General features: G+C 28.2%; 1 protein-coding gene and 1 non-coding gene across 4 annotated transcripts in view; both read left to right on the plus strand.

Annotated features, from left to right (window-relative positions):
- The first annotated feature begins 3454 nt into the window (after nt 1–3454).
- On the plus strand, nt 3455–3536 carry Trnas-cga (transfer RNA serine (anticodon CGA)). The gene has a single exon. It is a non-coding gene; the product is annotated as a tRNA-Ser (tRNA).
- A 256-nt stretch (nt 3537–3792) lies between these two features.
- LOC126903691 (echinoderm microtubule-associated protein-like 2) overlaps nt 3793–15272 on the plus strand; it is a 29314-nt gene continuing 17834 nt past the window's right edge. For 2 of the 3 annotated variants that reach the window (XM_050682068.1, XM_050682067.1), the window contains exons 1-2: nt 3794–3961; nt 12914–13023. In XM_050682068.1, the coding sequence (XP_050538025.1) occupies nt 12969–13023 (55 nt within the window). In that variant the 5' untranslated portion in view covers nt 3794–3961; nt 12914–12968. Of the gene's footprint in view, nt 3962–12913; nt 13024–15272 lie in introns of all 3 variants that reach the window. The other variant, XM_050682065.1, reaches the window with a different exon arrangement.

The raw sequence follows: 15272 nt of genomic DNA on the forward strand, positions 1-15272 counted from the left end.
CTTACAAAAAACGATTCAAATTTAAAATAATATAAAATAAATACACAAAGTCTATGACTGATTTTACTTGTAAAAGATTCTATACTCTCTATATTTTATTAGAAATTTAATTATAATCTGTCCTTATTCAAATTTGTATGTTTGTTGAATAAGTATTTTTTTGAGAGAGTATATTTTATTGAAAGATCTACATCAATATATTTCTATATTGATTAAATATAAAAATATTTCTTAAATCTTCCTATGGTCTGGCCAAAACAAGATTCAAAAATATTTATATCTATGTAAAAAATGTATCAAGGTGTAATTGTGGTGGCCCAATGTGTCTCGTCGCAAGCGCCTTGAAAGGATGCGGCACAATAATCACCAAGACAAAACTTAAACACTAAAAATATATTCGTATGTTTCTTTGCGATGTTTGCCGGCGCGATGCTCGTTAAAGCGAAGACATTAAGCTCAATGACTAGCTACCCAGTAAGTATAGAGTTGCAATACACTAGTCCAATAAATTTATTAATAAATTAATTTAATTCTCAGTATTATCTGAGAAAATTGTGACCCTTAGCTCTGTTAGCTCTGATGTTCGTTAAAACAAAGACATTAAGATCAGAGACTAGCTACCAATAAGAAAAGCTCACAATAGATTTTTAATATTAAATAAAAATTTAAAGTTGGGTTGGATTTATTATTGAAATAAAATAATTAAAAAAAGTTTTAATGTTTAAAATATTATTTGATATTTATTTCCATGAATAATAAATATAAAACCTTATTATTAAATAAACAAATTAAATTAAATTAAAAGAATCACCAAAACAAAATTCACTTTAAAATTTTTAAATGTCATTTAGTTTCAAAGAAAAATATTCTAATTCCAAATTAATAAAAAAAACAACTAAGTCCTGGAGAGTGAAATCTTAAGTATAGTGTCGTAGATTTTGTATATTTTAAAATCGCCTAAAAAACTGGTTTAGACGGAGTAAAATGGCTTTTTATAGGCCGAAGGGGTAGCTCAGCGATCCCTACCGTGATCCTGGAAGCTGAGGCTTTCTATTTTTATTGGTTAATTATTTGGCTATTTTTGTATCAAAATTCTCGATTTTATTTTTTACATTTTAAACTTTATAATGCTATAACTTATTGAAAAGTGTATGGATCAACACAATTTTTTTATGAGAAATATATTTATTAATAATCCCTTTTTCATTCAGGATATTAATAAGAAAATAGCAAATCATGTAGCTTTTGGAATAATCCACTAATTTTTTAAAATTAAACACTATCCAAAGATTTGCATCGAAGCGTTTTTTTTTTATAGTTATTTTAATCACGGTCAAATATCATTATACTTGATCCAACTATGCCACGTCACCACTGTGTCGCGATCCCCCTGTGCTGGGTTTTTTAAATACATAAATTATGTACACTCCTTTTATTATACATATTTTTTTTAGAAGTCGGATTATTTGCGTATAAAATGTAGTACTTTTTTAACTTTACTTTTAAAAATGTTCCGGAAATACATGCTATAAGTTAAACAAAAAAGATTATTTTGGTGTAAATATTATACTTTTTCGTATATAATTTAATAAAAAAAATTTCTATTAACTTGTCTATATTTTAAACCAAGCAGTATATTAATAGGAAGAAGTAAATACCCCATTTAACTTTTAAAAATAATTGTAAAAGTAATTTTAATGTTACTGTTAACTTCTCTGCAGCTTTTAATGTCAATCAAATAAATATATTAAAAGAAAAGAGCTGCTCGTTACAGAAACATTTCTTATAATAAATTGAAGTAACAAGGCGATTCTTTTAATAGCCACTTTTATTCACTCAATTTTTTTTAAATTAATTGTTATGTTTAGAAAATTCATTAAATAATTTTTTAGTTTTTTATGATTTTATGAAGCGTTTTTTATGATAGTAATTTTAATTACTGTCAGATATCATTTACACTTTACCCAACTTTGTCACGTTCCCACTGTGCTTGATTTTTTTTTTGAAAATTATAGATACAGACAACGTATCTGCTACTAGTACTGCCGTGCTAAGCGAAAACAGGATAACTCCATTCAACATGATTTTTCAGGAACACAAAAAAACATTTTTAACAGTAAATCAAGATACCCTTTTTTCCCAATGTATGAACATAAGTCAAATATGGTAACTCCATTATTTTTTATGTGATATACCAAGTTTTTGCTTAGTATTTGGATTTACCGTGTTTTCGCTTACAAAACATCAAATATATTGAACTTACCGTATATTTTTTTATTTTATATTTCAATTTTAGATGGATTTTAATGGGAAATATGCTACTTTTACATCAAAAATCGGTGTAAAACCACTAAATTTACCTATAGAAACAAAAAAAAAATTTTTTTTAATTTTGGAGTTATCCTGTTTTTGCTTAGCACGGCAGAGTAACTATTAAATCAACAATCAAAAATAATTATTGAAAAATTAGCAATTGTTTAAAATACTACTAAAACCCAAAGAACCTGGCCATGGTAGTCAGACGATTCCAGTACGTAGTCTTATGTTTTCTATCATTCATTAGTCTCGGTAATTGTTGTTGGTTGTAATTGGTTTATTGTATTAAGTCAAGACTTTGTTATTTTTTTTTCATTTACCTGCTTTCATCCTCTACAATTCAAAGTACTCGTATCTGGTTACACTACTCTGCCAATGTTATATTATAGAGGGGTATTTACAGAGTTGGATTAAGACCTGCAAGGACCCTGCAGCGGTACCTTGAGATATACTCGCTTATGGAAATTATCGCTACTACAAAGAAAAAAACTCTGCCACGACTAAGCAAAATTCGAGCTCGTAGGCCACATGGTGGTTGACCTCCTTAATTCGGGCCTGTGCATACACCGATAACTTATGACAACTGTTCAATTAATTTCGTCGATAATCTGTCACTTTTTTCCTATAACTATAAAAAATCTTATTTTGTACTAAAGTAAGAACTACTTCATTAGAACTAAAAAGTGTCATCGAAATTTAATTTTTGGCTATCAAGACTCAAATGATCACTTCTTAATTTAAATCATATTTTTCAACAAAAATATTTGATATCTTGATTATTGAATGGCAGAAGTATCTGAAGCGTTAAATACTCTTACATTATAATATTTGAAAAAGCATGGAAAAGATAGTGATCCGGATTGTAGCTTTTCATCCTAGTAACCGCCACTACTGTCTTCTAATCAGATTGAAATTTTAACATAACTTTTTTCTGTTTATATGAAACTACAATATCCAATGTGTAAAATATAATATACTATATAAGTTATTTATTTAAAATATGTTTTTTGAAATATAACTCAGAAAAATAATCGATTTTTTTATTTAAGTTTGAAATTGATTAATATTCTAATTATTCACAATACATTTTATTTACCCTATGCTTAAAAACGTGCATTTTGGTTATTTATCAGCAGCAGCTGCGGTGTCCGAGTGGTTAAGGAGTTGGACTCGAAATCCAATGGGCTCTGCCCGCACAGGTTCGAATCCTGTCCGCAGCGAATAAATTTTTGCATATTTTCACAATGTGAACTGATGATAACAAACATGATTAAATGTGCTATTTACTTATGAGTTTCACCTGAAAGCAATTATATGGTTTATTAAAGAATCTTTCGAAAATATTGTATTAACATCTGACTCTAGCACGGTATTTTATACTTACCTGCTAGACCTACACTGTTAAACTCAGATGCTACTAACGCTGCTGGTTGCTATGAGTTACAGTGCGGCTACCACCCCACTTATACTTGCCATGTCTTCAGTCATTCCGTCGCAGTGTTTGTTGACGATTTACCTGTGCGTCTGTTATCATCGTTATTGTTTTTTTTCTTTTTTTAAATATTAATTTCCATCTAGTCATTATATACGTATAACAGTTAACAGTATTTGAAGTGAAATTTTGTAAGACAAAAATCTAATAAACGTAAGTATCAAAATTTAATATTAGATTTTATGTAAAAATAAATTTTTGCATATCACTTTTTGTTGAAATTCAGTGTGATAATTTTTGGAGTTTTTTTTTAATAATAATGTTTATATTAAATAAGTAAAATTTATTCTATATGATTATTATTATTATTATTGATAAAATTAGTAATTCGTTATCTGCTAGTTTTGCGAGTACTTAGCAATTTGTAATTGTGTTTTTGAGATTTGACTGTTGAAATTTAAATCTATGTTTTTTACTTTTTGACAGCATAAGAGATTACCGAATATGTCGGGCACTTAAAATATGTAATCATTTTAATATGGTGTGATAACGAAAACACCTGTGGATTGTAAACATGAGATATAAAGTAATAATTTGTAGTAGTAATCATGTTTATGACATTGTTATAACTAAGAATCTTTTGACGTTTATTCCAAATTCTTACGGTTTTAACTTTATTAAATTTTACATCATAAAATTTATAAATTCTATGAAAATATGTGATACTTTATTTTAATTAAATAAAAATAAAACTGTGTGTTCTACACTGTTAGTTTTTAAAACTTATAAAATTATTTTATAATTTTTGTACAATAAATTATAAAAACAAATCATGCCAAGTATTTGGCATAATTTTTAAGAATTGGTTTTGTCTAAAATTATAGTATAGTTAGAAAAAAATCGCAGGTAAAACTAGAAGATCTTTTTTATTTGTTGTTTTTCTTGACATGGTAATATTAAGGGTCTTTATTAAACTGCCAAGGTGATCATATTTCTTTATTTTTAGAAAATGGCAACATTAAATCGTATATTTTCTTGGTGTGTCCAATTGATTGTTGATTTACAAGGTATCCTCTATAAGAGGCTAACAAAAATTATTATTAAGAGAGTTATTTATGCTTTATATCTGTTTGAATAATGATAATTGTTTTAAGTTTACAGCTATTTTAATAAACACTCGAACTATAGCATTCATCTACATGTGTATTGCGTACTTATATTCATATATTACATACATATTCCATGTATGTAATACGCACTACATGATAATAACTGTACTTGTCAATTTGTATTTACTATTATTTCTATGTTTTGAAATTTATAACTGTGTTTTAGTTATGTAGGAAACATTACCCAAAATTTGTTGAAGAAATATGCCTTATTCAATGTGTATCGTGTTACATTGTATTACCTTTTCTTGTCAATGTAAGGGTGTGTTTTAACTTCCATTTTACTCTATTTTAACCTTTCTTCAGATTGCCTGTTTTGTAAATAGTCTTTGTTGTACGATAATTCAAATGTGATCAGAGAATTGTAAGTGTATTCTCTCTCAGAATTAAAAAAACAAAATTCATGATTTTTAAACGGGAACACTTAGAAATACATTTTTTTTCAAATTATTAGAAAGGCTACTACCTGGTAGTTTATTTTTATCATACTTATATTATTAGAAATAATGATTTTCTTAAATTACTATAATGTAAATTCCCTTAATAATTTTTAACTATACATTGCACGTCTCCAAATCGACCTTAGGTTTAATTGAAATACCCCGTCACGACTTTTTTCGATTAGCGCAGTCAATCGTAAATCTAATGATTAAGCAACGCAGATTTTACTAAATTATTGTTTTTAATGAAAACAGTTTGCAATCTAGCGGTCATTGGTCCGATAATTTTGTTGACTCGACAGTAACATTGTCATTTCTTTAGTAAATGCAGCGTTTTTCATGGCGCTCTGTGACGACACCGCCGATCTTTAGGCAGTACGGCAATTTAATGTCAAAACAATAGCTAAAAAGTAACATCATCATTATTTAGCGAGAGTCTACCGCAAGGATACGTCGTTGTTGTTATAAAATGTATGGAGTTTCTACTGTTTTTTAATGATTCACCCGGCCTTCATTTTTTATGTTCAAGTGTTGGCAACATTTTCGAAATTGGACACCGTGTGTTAGATGGAATAAAACGAATAGTGATTTTTGATCGTGTCATCCGTTTTGAGATCAATTTCAATTTATGTAGTGCATTTATAATAATCAACGTTGCAAAAATACTAGTTGATGTGACTGCGGCAGCGACCATGACCTGTTTTACCCTGTGTGCACTTATACGTATTGAAAATAGTGATGATATTAATTTGTCTGGCGAATGGCATAACCACCGTTAGCGGTCGGATTTCTTTTATTGATACAAATATGGTGATCAATTCCATCTATTGCGTTCACTATCCACTATGTAGGTTTGCTTACTTGTGCTAATGATCACTCGGTGGAGACATTGAACAAGAGCGGGTCTTTCCTTGAACCTAGTACACGGTTATTGTTTTATGCGAACATAGGTACATGTTATTTAATATAACTATGCATTAGAAGTTCTACGGAGCAAACTGTACAGCTAATAGTTTGTCATAAAATATTTCTGTCACGTTGCCGCCGCCCAATGAAAGTGTACTGCAGCGTAACCGGAACGATAAGATCCTGCACGCACACGTTTCTACACAGGAAAACCTGTTCATATTTGCTGTTTAAAAATGCTAGTCTTAGATTTTATTGTAGACAAAATTGTTTTTCATATGACGAATTGTGTTGCTTTGTGAAAAGTGAAGAATTCGTTACTCTGTGGACTAATGCGCCTTACCGAAGCTCAACCAAGTGGTAAACCATCGTGTTCATTAAACTGGCATCAATACCTATTGTCCTCTGGACGTTTTTGTTCGGCCGTATGTTGGTTACACTGAAAAAACTGATTTTCTTTTGTAGTCGTATAAGAGCAGTAAGGATTTGAAAATTCATAATACGCGTACGACTCAAAAATAAATGAAAGTTGCGTAATACATAAGATATTCAGTTAGTAAGGAAACGGGTTTTTATTGTTTTAATTTTTTATAACAATTTACCAGTTTCCTTACTTACTGATCACTCGTATAGTTATAGTTTTAAATTTGACTGCTATTTTTAAATGATAATTAATTTCCATATACATTACCTTTTAATATTTGACGATCTTAATTTTTTATGGGTGATTTTTAGTATACAGTTTTCTCTAATATAAACATATATATAATGCAAATTTTTATGTAGCACCTCGTTTGGCTCTTATTATTTGTGTCCAAATAGTATAAATTTAATAAACTACAACACACTGGTCTACGTGTGTTGAATACACGACAATCATAATATTATTGTAATTATTATTATTGTTATATACGCGATTAATAACGGTGACGGATGTAATTTATTTCCTTAGTATTATCTTACGTTTAGTCCATTTATAATTGCGCTCTTTCCGTTAAGTGCTTTGTCCAAGTGTCATTTTCGAAATCTCTGGAAATCCAATAGGACAATATCGGACTGCACAATCTCTATAAACTTACCATTGGTGAACGAGTCACGAATTTTTTAGATACAGCTCAACGGCGTGCCTCGGTAACTTTCGTTGTCGTGTGCTCAGCCAATAGTAATTATTATAATACACACTTTGTGTGTTTTTATGTTTTTTTGCTGCTGACCGTACCCAAATACGTCACGGGAAAATGATTTATCTTCGACTCGACCAGTAGGTCATGTGCATCGAAATCTTTGTGTATATAATTTTTTTTTGTCCTGATATTAAGTAAATGTATTTTAATGGTTATTTGAACGCTTGAAAAACAATATGATAGAAATCCTAACGTTCCAGTGTAAATAATTATACACTTTTTGTCTTTCAAATTAAAATCTTTCTAAATTTTGGCTGGAATAATTAGGAACCAGAATTTAAACCTCTAGTATAATAAATATAAAGTTACAGTTATAATAGCAAGTAAAAAGTAATGTAGATAATTCATATTTTGAAAGTGTTTTCGTGTAAACAATTTTCGAGGGAGACGGCTAGTTGTGGCTTGTTAATGAGAACAGGTTTTTGCTGATTTTTATTACTACCGTATAATTCACTATCAAAGTTGGTTCGTGTCTTAATAATGACAGTACATTTTATATTAATGAACATTTCCATATCTCATCAGTTTGGTTAATAATTGGCAATTATTTTTAAGCCTGGACATTGATAAAGAACTCGGTTGTTTGTATCACACGGAAGTTCATATCACTCGAATATACTCTTTTTGCATAGTATATACTTTGTAATTTTTGTGTCACGAAAATTGATTTTAATATTAAAAATTAATATTAAAACAAGTATTCGTTTCGACATTTAATCCATAGGTTATGCGAAATTCTCTTTGCATTGTTGAAATGCGAACAATATTTACACAAATACTACATACATATGGATAAAACCTGTTGCTGTTTTTATAATGAGTGTGCATTTATATTTTAAACGGTTTGATATATGCAGCTCTGTTAAAACACCACGATACTTATTGATTAATATCCATGAAAATGTGTGCCAGTAACCTTGCTATTGTATTCATATACTGTCGTTAACGCGTATTATTAATTTTTTTGGTAAAAACTGTATGCTCACTTAAGTAAAATTTATATGTCCAAGGTAGCATAGTTTTAAAAATTCAGTGTCATGTCTATTCTCGCCTTAGTTGATACAATTAAATATAATTAACTGTAGATCAGCATATTAGTAACAGTGGCCATGATCATGGGTTAATTTAAACCATCTTGAACCAATTTAACTTAAATGTTTTATTTATATTGTTATCGAATGAGGTGTTTATATATATATATTTTTACTAATTTATCGACTTATTAAGAGTTTTATCATAAGTGGGTACGACTTCAAAAAGAGAAACACTTTTTTACTTGTGTGATGTTATTTGATATAAAAAAAAAATGTTTTGGTTCATTTCAATGGTTTTTATTGGAATCTAAATAAAAATACTTGATACGACATAAGATTCGTCGGGAGTGTATCTAAATTACTGTATTTAATTTAAAGCCACAAGCCTCGTATATATAATTCATAAACAGGTATGTCTTTTTTTTAAGTATTTTCTAAAAACCGGTAAAAACAACATACTTTTTGGTTACGGATATCCTTTTATTATTTCTAGTAATTTTTTTCGACTAAATAGTGGTGTGTATTCATAGTGGTGTAAAATTTGCAAACTGTAAACAGTATAGTCTTATTTTTTGCCAGTAGCAGCTGAGGCTAGCCTTTTCAGTTGCATGACCCGCGGATGTAACCTTATAAACATTGCAATTACAATAGATTCGTGTTTGTCGGTTGCCATGTGTTGCTTCTATATTTTTATCAACCCGTGCATGGTTAAACGATATGATATACAATACGAGACGTTTGTTAAACCATCTTGTTGTCTTGTTATAAGTACAGATCATATGAACCGCAAACCTCGGTTCGCACCTGTCGGTCGACCGTATGAGTAATAGTGTACACGAAGTCAATTATCTAAAGAGCGATTACTCCACCACGATTAGACTTATGGCTCGTCGATAGACCTGAACCGGACGCACGTCTTACTGTTTCTTTAGGACGTGTATCGAAGGCGTGTCTTTTGGTTTACCAATGTAATGTTATTGTAAGCCATTCGAATATGATTACTGTCGATGGCGACGTTTGTATAGATAATGTTATGTACAAAGTACAAAAATTTTTCACGTACAAAAGTCGGTCCACATAGGTGTGTGCTTGTTTGTTGACCATTCCTCAGCCATAATCGCGCGCCCTCACATTGCTTCATCTTTAAGATCCAAAGAAACTGAATTACAAATGCCAACATTGAGAAAATAAATGTGCAACGTCATAAAAGTAATCAAAGCAGTATAATTGGTCAGATTTGTTTATTATGTGAAAAACAAGATTTACATACGTTGTCAAGTTAGTTAATTCTGTAGTAATCTTAGTTCACCTGTCGGTGATGCGTCTCATGACCTAAATAAGATAAGATAATGTAGGCAACTTAATTCTTCAATAAATTGCTTATTAAGTATCTTATTATTTTTATTGTAACTGTGAATATAACGAATTACTGTTGGCGTCTAAGAGTCTTGTTTACATCATAATTTTTATCAATACAAGCCATTTTAGTGAATAAACTGACTAATTTATCAAATATCATCAATATTTTATTTTAGTGAATATTATTATGTTTAAATAAATATTATTTCAAAAATTATTACGGGGTTAACGTTAAAAGAAGTGTTTAGAGATAGTAAGTAATTAAAAAAAAATTATTTTGTATAGTTTTCTTAATTGTGTTTAGGATTTTTTAGTTTTTACTAGGTACAACTTATCGAATTATAAAAAGTGAAAATATCTAAACAATATTATTTACGCTATCCTTGTTCTGCATATTTGATAAATTATAATAGGGCATGAACTGTTTATGTTATGTTGTCCAATTATTACATAGTGCAACTTAAACAATCTATATTTTATAGGTACGCATATTTTGAATTCATAAATTATGTGGCTACATATAATTACCTCATTTATAATAATTAGTAGTTTTAGTTGTGTTACTATGTAACGAATTTACACCATTGTTGAATACTTTCGATAATTAGATAGTTGATACATTCTTGGAAATATGTCGGGAGATCACGTTAAAAACGGCGTTTCTCACCAAAAAATTGAAACTGTTCTGGATTTAGAGAAAGAATGTACACATCAATGGTTAAAAAACAACAAGATGTGGGAAAAAGCAAAAAACCGAAAAGATATTTATTTTGATTTAATAGAACTTATTTTAGAACATTATCCAAACTGTGGTTTACTATCTAGTAGTAAACCAGAAGAAGTGATAAATGTTATCGGCAGTCTTGTAGACTGTAATTTAAAAAATTTGGATGTGTTTTTAGAAAAAATTATAGATATGGAACAAAAAATTGTTACGCTGAACCGTAAAATAATCGAAGCTCGTGATGAGATAACTAAATCAAACATTTAAAAATAGTATTGGTTAAAGAAAATTGTTCATTGAACAAGCTTCACATAATTGTCAATGAAAAAGAAGAGAAGATTACACTGTTTCAGCTGTAGTACTTGTTTTTAATATGAAAGTGAATTTTTATATTTATTTAAAATAGCCAGATTTTATTGTCTTTTTCTAATAAATAAAAATTATTATGCCACTTGTTTTTAATTAAAAAAACATATTTAATGAATAATAAAATTATTAAAAGTCATGCTAAAACTATGTTCATAGTTAAACTGAACCAAATTCAGACAGAAATGACGAGTAATTAGTGCTGCTATAAAAACTATAGTTTTTTATCTGTTTCCACCTGACTTATTATCATTTGCGTAGTGTAAACACTGATATAATTTATGTAATAAACCAATTAATTTTTTTTTAAGTTATAAAATCTCTTTAATAGTTCACTATTAATCATCAAAATTTTCTAGTTGTTAATTGATTTTATTATGTAAAATCTCTTTATTTTGTTGTCATTTCACTATTGTAAATATTTTCCATGCATATTTTTGCTAAACTTCACTAGGCATGAAATTGCTTTCATTATTCTTATGACATACATTCTTAGTATTGCACAATTCATTATTCTAAATCCGGTACTAAATTTTTGACGAAGAAAACAATACTAACAGCTAAAATAAAAAAAAATAATGCTGTAGCCATAATTTCATGAATTAGTGTTTGGTATAAATAACGAGACATTTTAAATGAATTACAATGTAGAAGAATTATTGCAAATCAGTGTTTACATAATATTAAAGTCCGTCTGTAATTGTAACGCATTGTAGTTCTTTATTCTTTTTGGAAGTCACACAGTGATAACTGTATCTAGTATTCAGAATTATGATAGTGAAAGTGAGTTTAAAAGAGTTTAACGTGTTTGTGTATTTTTCTCATTAACTTAATAAAATATTATGCGGCTTTTGTGTGTTCCTCTTATTCATGTTTAGTAAATTTATACAGGGAAAAGAGGAAATCCGATAAATGGATCACATAATATGTGATTCTGATTTTACTCCTTTTTATTTATTTATACAGATGTACAAAATGTCTAATACAAAAAATATTTACTAGTCATCTGTAAACGATTTAATAAGTAAAACAACAATATAAATTATAAAGTTTTAATTTTCTAAAATAAATTATTTAAACACATAATAAAAAAGTTAATATTAAAATGATAAAAAAGATCAGTATTGTAATTATTGACTAATTGCATAGACCATTCAATTGTAATATACATAGTGTATTAAACGTAGCAAAACAATCTATACTGTTAATATGTTTTGGGTGTACATTTATCGTTTGTTTGCTTGTTATAGTTATTCAGTTGTATGTAAATAGCATTTTCACACTTCATATTAGATACATCAGTTAGTTGGAATTCGAGTTTTATTAAGGGAGTTGGAAGGGTGAAGTAATAGTTTTATTTTTTTAGACATATTTAGTAATTTTTAGCTAATTAGTTATCTAATTTTTTTTTATTATAAGACATTATTTAAGGCATTGTAAAATTTTTTGTACTTCAAGTTAGCTAGTTTCATTTTGAAAAGTTTCAAATTTTAAAATAAAATTTATACGGATATATCTTTAAAAGATTTAATATTTCTATCTGTAATTGTATATTGTTAATTAATAAAGAAATTTTACTCTCAAATCAATATATCTGTCACTTATGAGGATATAAAGTACTTTTCGGTTAGTGATATTTACCATTTACCATATTTACTGTACATTAGTCATGTAGAATTATTCTTGTAACCTTTTGAATCAATAAGTGATTGTTAATCCAACTATTATAAATACTTATCATAATCTAAATAAACGCTTAATAAACTTTTATGTGAAAATCTTTCAGATATTGTACGTACGATTTTAAAGTTAAAAAGATTTAAACATGAAAGTTACTTAAACATTGTTTTAAATGAAAAATGTAAAAGTACTTGTTATTAAAATAATATGAACATAATTATATTATATTTTACTTTTGCAAAGTGTTTTTTTTTTTTTTGTAAAATTCAACATTTATAACTAATGTGGGTATGATATTTTCAGGTTTACATTATCATGATACGATAGAAAGGATCATTTAAATTTATTAAACGCCATAATGCGTATCAATGGTGGCGCTGAATCACTATCATCGTCTTCAAAGTCAGAAGCCGGTAAGTTGATTTGAACAACAAAAAAAAATTATGACTACACAATTTTTTACTTTTCTTATTGAGGTAGTTATTTTACAGAGTAATTGGTATTGTCATGTTTATTTGTATACGTTATAAATATAGTTTAACCGCAATTTTTAAAATTTGTTAAATAGACTCTTAAGAATTTCCTTAATAAAATTAAGCAGTTTCTTAGGATTAGTTTCCCCGTAGAAAATCATAACCCTTAATCATAAGTCTTTGAAGTTCATAAAGATTCTTTTTTTTTATATTTCATAGTAACTTAAAACTATTTCGCACAATGAACTTATAGGTCTGAGTACTTGGACAATTTTTGCCCACCTCTATAACAACTAAACTTAAAACTATTGCATATGAATTGTCAACAACTTTTAATACTTAATTAGTTCGATACAGTATTTTTTTAAATAATTATGAAATTTATTCATTAATTTTTAAACATTAGTGGTTGAAAATATATCACACGGGATATATATTTTGATCGATATGTATTCTTTTTAGTATTTTAAAAGGTTGATATACCAATGTTAAGTTATTGTAGTTAGGCGTTTATTATTTTTTCTGTCGCCTGCGGTTGAGTTAGTAATAATAACAAGCACAATATGTAATAATAACAACAATATTTTATTGTAACAACTTTTGAGACTATACAATTTGATGGCTCGAAGATCACGATGAGTGAATATTGTCAACGCAACTGTGACGACCACGTCGTCTAGTCAATATTCACCTTAACAATATAATACACACTAAAGTGTTAACGACATTGGGTTACTGCACAATGATGTTGGTCGATTCATTTTTGAAGGCTGTGGGAATTTTAAGGAACCGCGACCGTCAAATTTTTCTACGTACCATTTTTGTATTTACTAGGAGAACATGCTTCAGCTAACGCCAGTTGTACTGATGATAGTTATTAAATCATAATATTCAAAGAAACATTCAAATATTTTCAATAAAAAATTTATTTTACAAAAAAAAAAATACCATGATCAAAGAATTTGACATTTGAGTTCTGTCTATATGGACCACAGGATGTACATGTCGCTTTCGGATGTTATTTTTGTCCTTGCCACTCCAAAAAACTAATTGATCAATAGACATTTGTACTATTACCGGATTTACTTCCTGGAATTTCAGGTAGTTGTAAAAGCTCGTTTCCGCGTTTGTAACGTATGTTTACGGTGTATAAGCGCACTGTAATAGTTATTCGGAATGATGCGTCAAGTTGTATTGCAAGTGTTGCTTCACTGAAAATATTGCATGCACCTTACATAAGTTATTATGGAAAATCGTTGGTCTATAAAAAATAAACGACTACTGCAAGTTATACAAATTGAGCTTTATAAATATTATTTTTAATTTTCTTTTTCATTTGGAGTTTCACTGATTTTTATATTTCTTTTTGATGTTAGTTTTTTTATTTGATAAGATGTGGACTAACGATCGTTTGTCATTGGTGGCACTTCAATTGATCACTGTGGTGTCGTTGTAATTTTTTTGATTCGACCAGTGATATTTACTTAGGTAGTTGATGTAAAATTCCTAGTTATTGTGTGCTCTAATGATCAACCTTAGGTATGTAATTTGTGAACTATTACATTTCGTCATAGTAATGTTTGTACTCAGTACTTTTATTTTACATTGTACTATATATTTCGATATAATATTTATCGAATAAGTTATCATTCGTACAATTAATAAAACGTAAATGCCTTAAATTTCAACTACTATAAAGTAAAAAGTCACCTATTTTTCGTACATTAGTTTTACATTTTATAAATGTTTTTACAAAATTAAAACATTATAGGTACAATTAACTCTTTTTTGATTATATTTTACGCTTTTTATCACATTTTGTATAGATTGTAAACCTAATTATAAATTTTCTTAAGCAGATTAAGTTTTTTTTAATGTCTAACTTAACTTTAAAATTTTGTTTTATAAGCTGAGTTTCGTCGTCTTATATTCTTATTTGATGCATATAAAACCAAAATTAAATATGTTCGTTAAAGAAAAAAAAATGAAAAATTTATAACAACCAATAAAAAATTAATTTATGTAATATACTTTAATTTTATACTCACTATGTTATGTATTTAATAACTAAATGCATTTTATAACTTAAAGGACATCCGGTAACTGATATATAACCCATCCCATCACCGCATCGTTTCGGTCTCACGAACTTCGTGCGAAATGAATAATTATGTGATCATTTCTCTTGT

The sequence above is a fragment of the Daktulosphaira vitifoliae genome, unplaced genomic scaffold, assembly GCF_025091365.1.
Source record: "Daktulosphaira vitifoliae isolate Bord-2020 unplaced genomic scaffold, ASM2509136v1 Scaffold_4, whole genome shotgun sequence".
NCBI classification, from domain to species: domain Eukaryota; kingdom Metazoa; phylum Arthropoda; class Insecta; order Hemiptera; family Phylloxeridae; genus Daktulosphaira; species Daktulosphaira vitifoliae.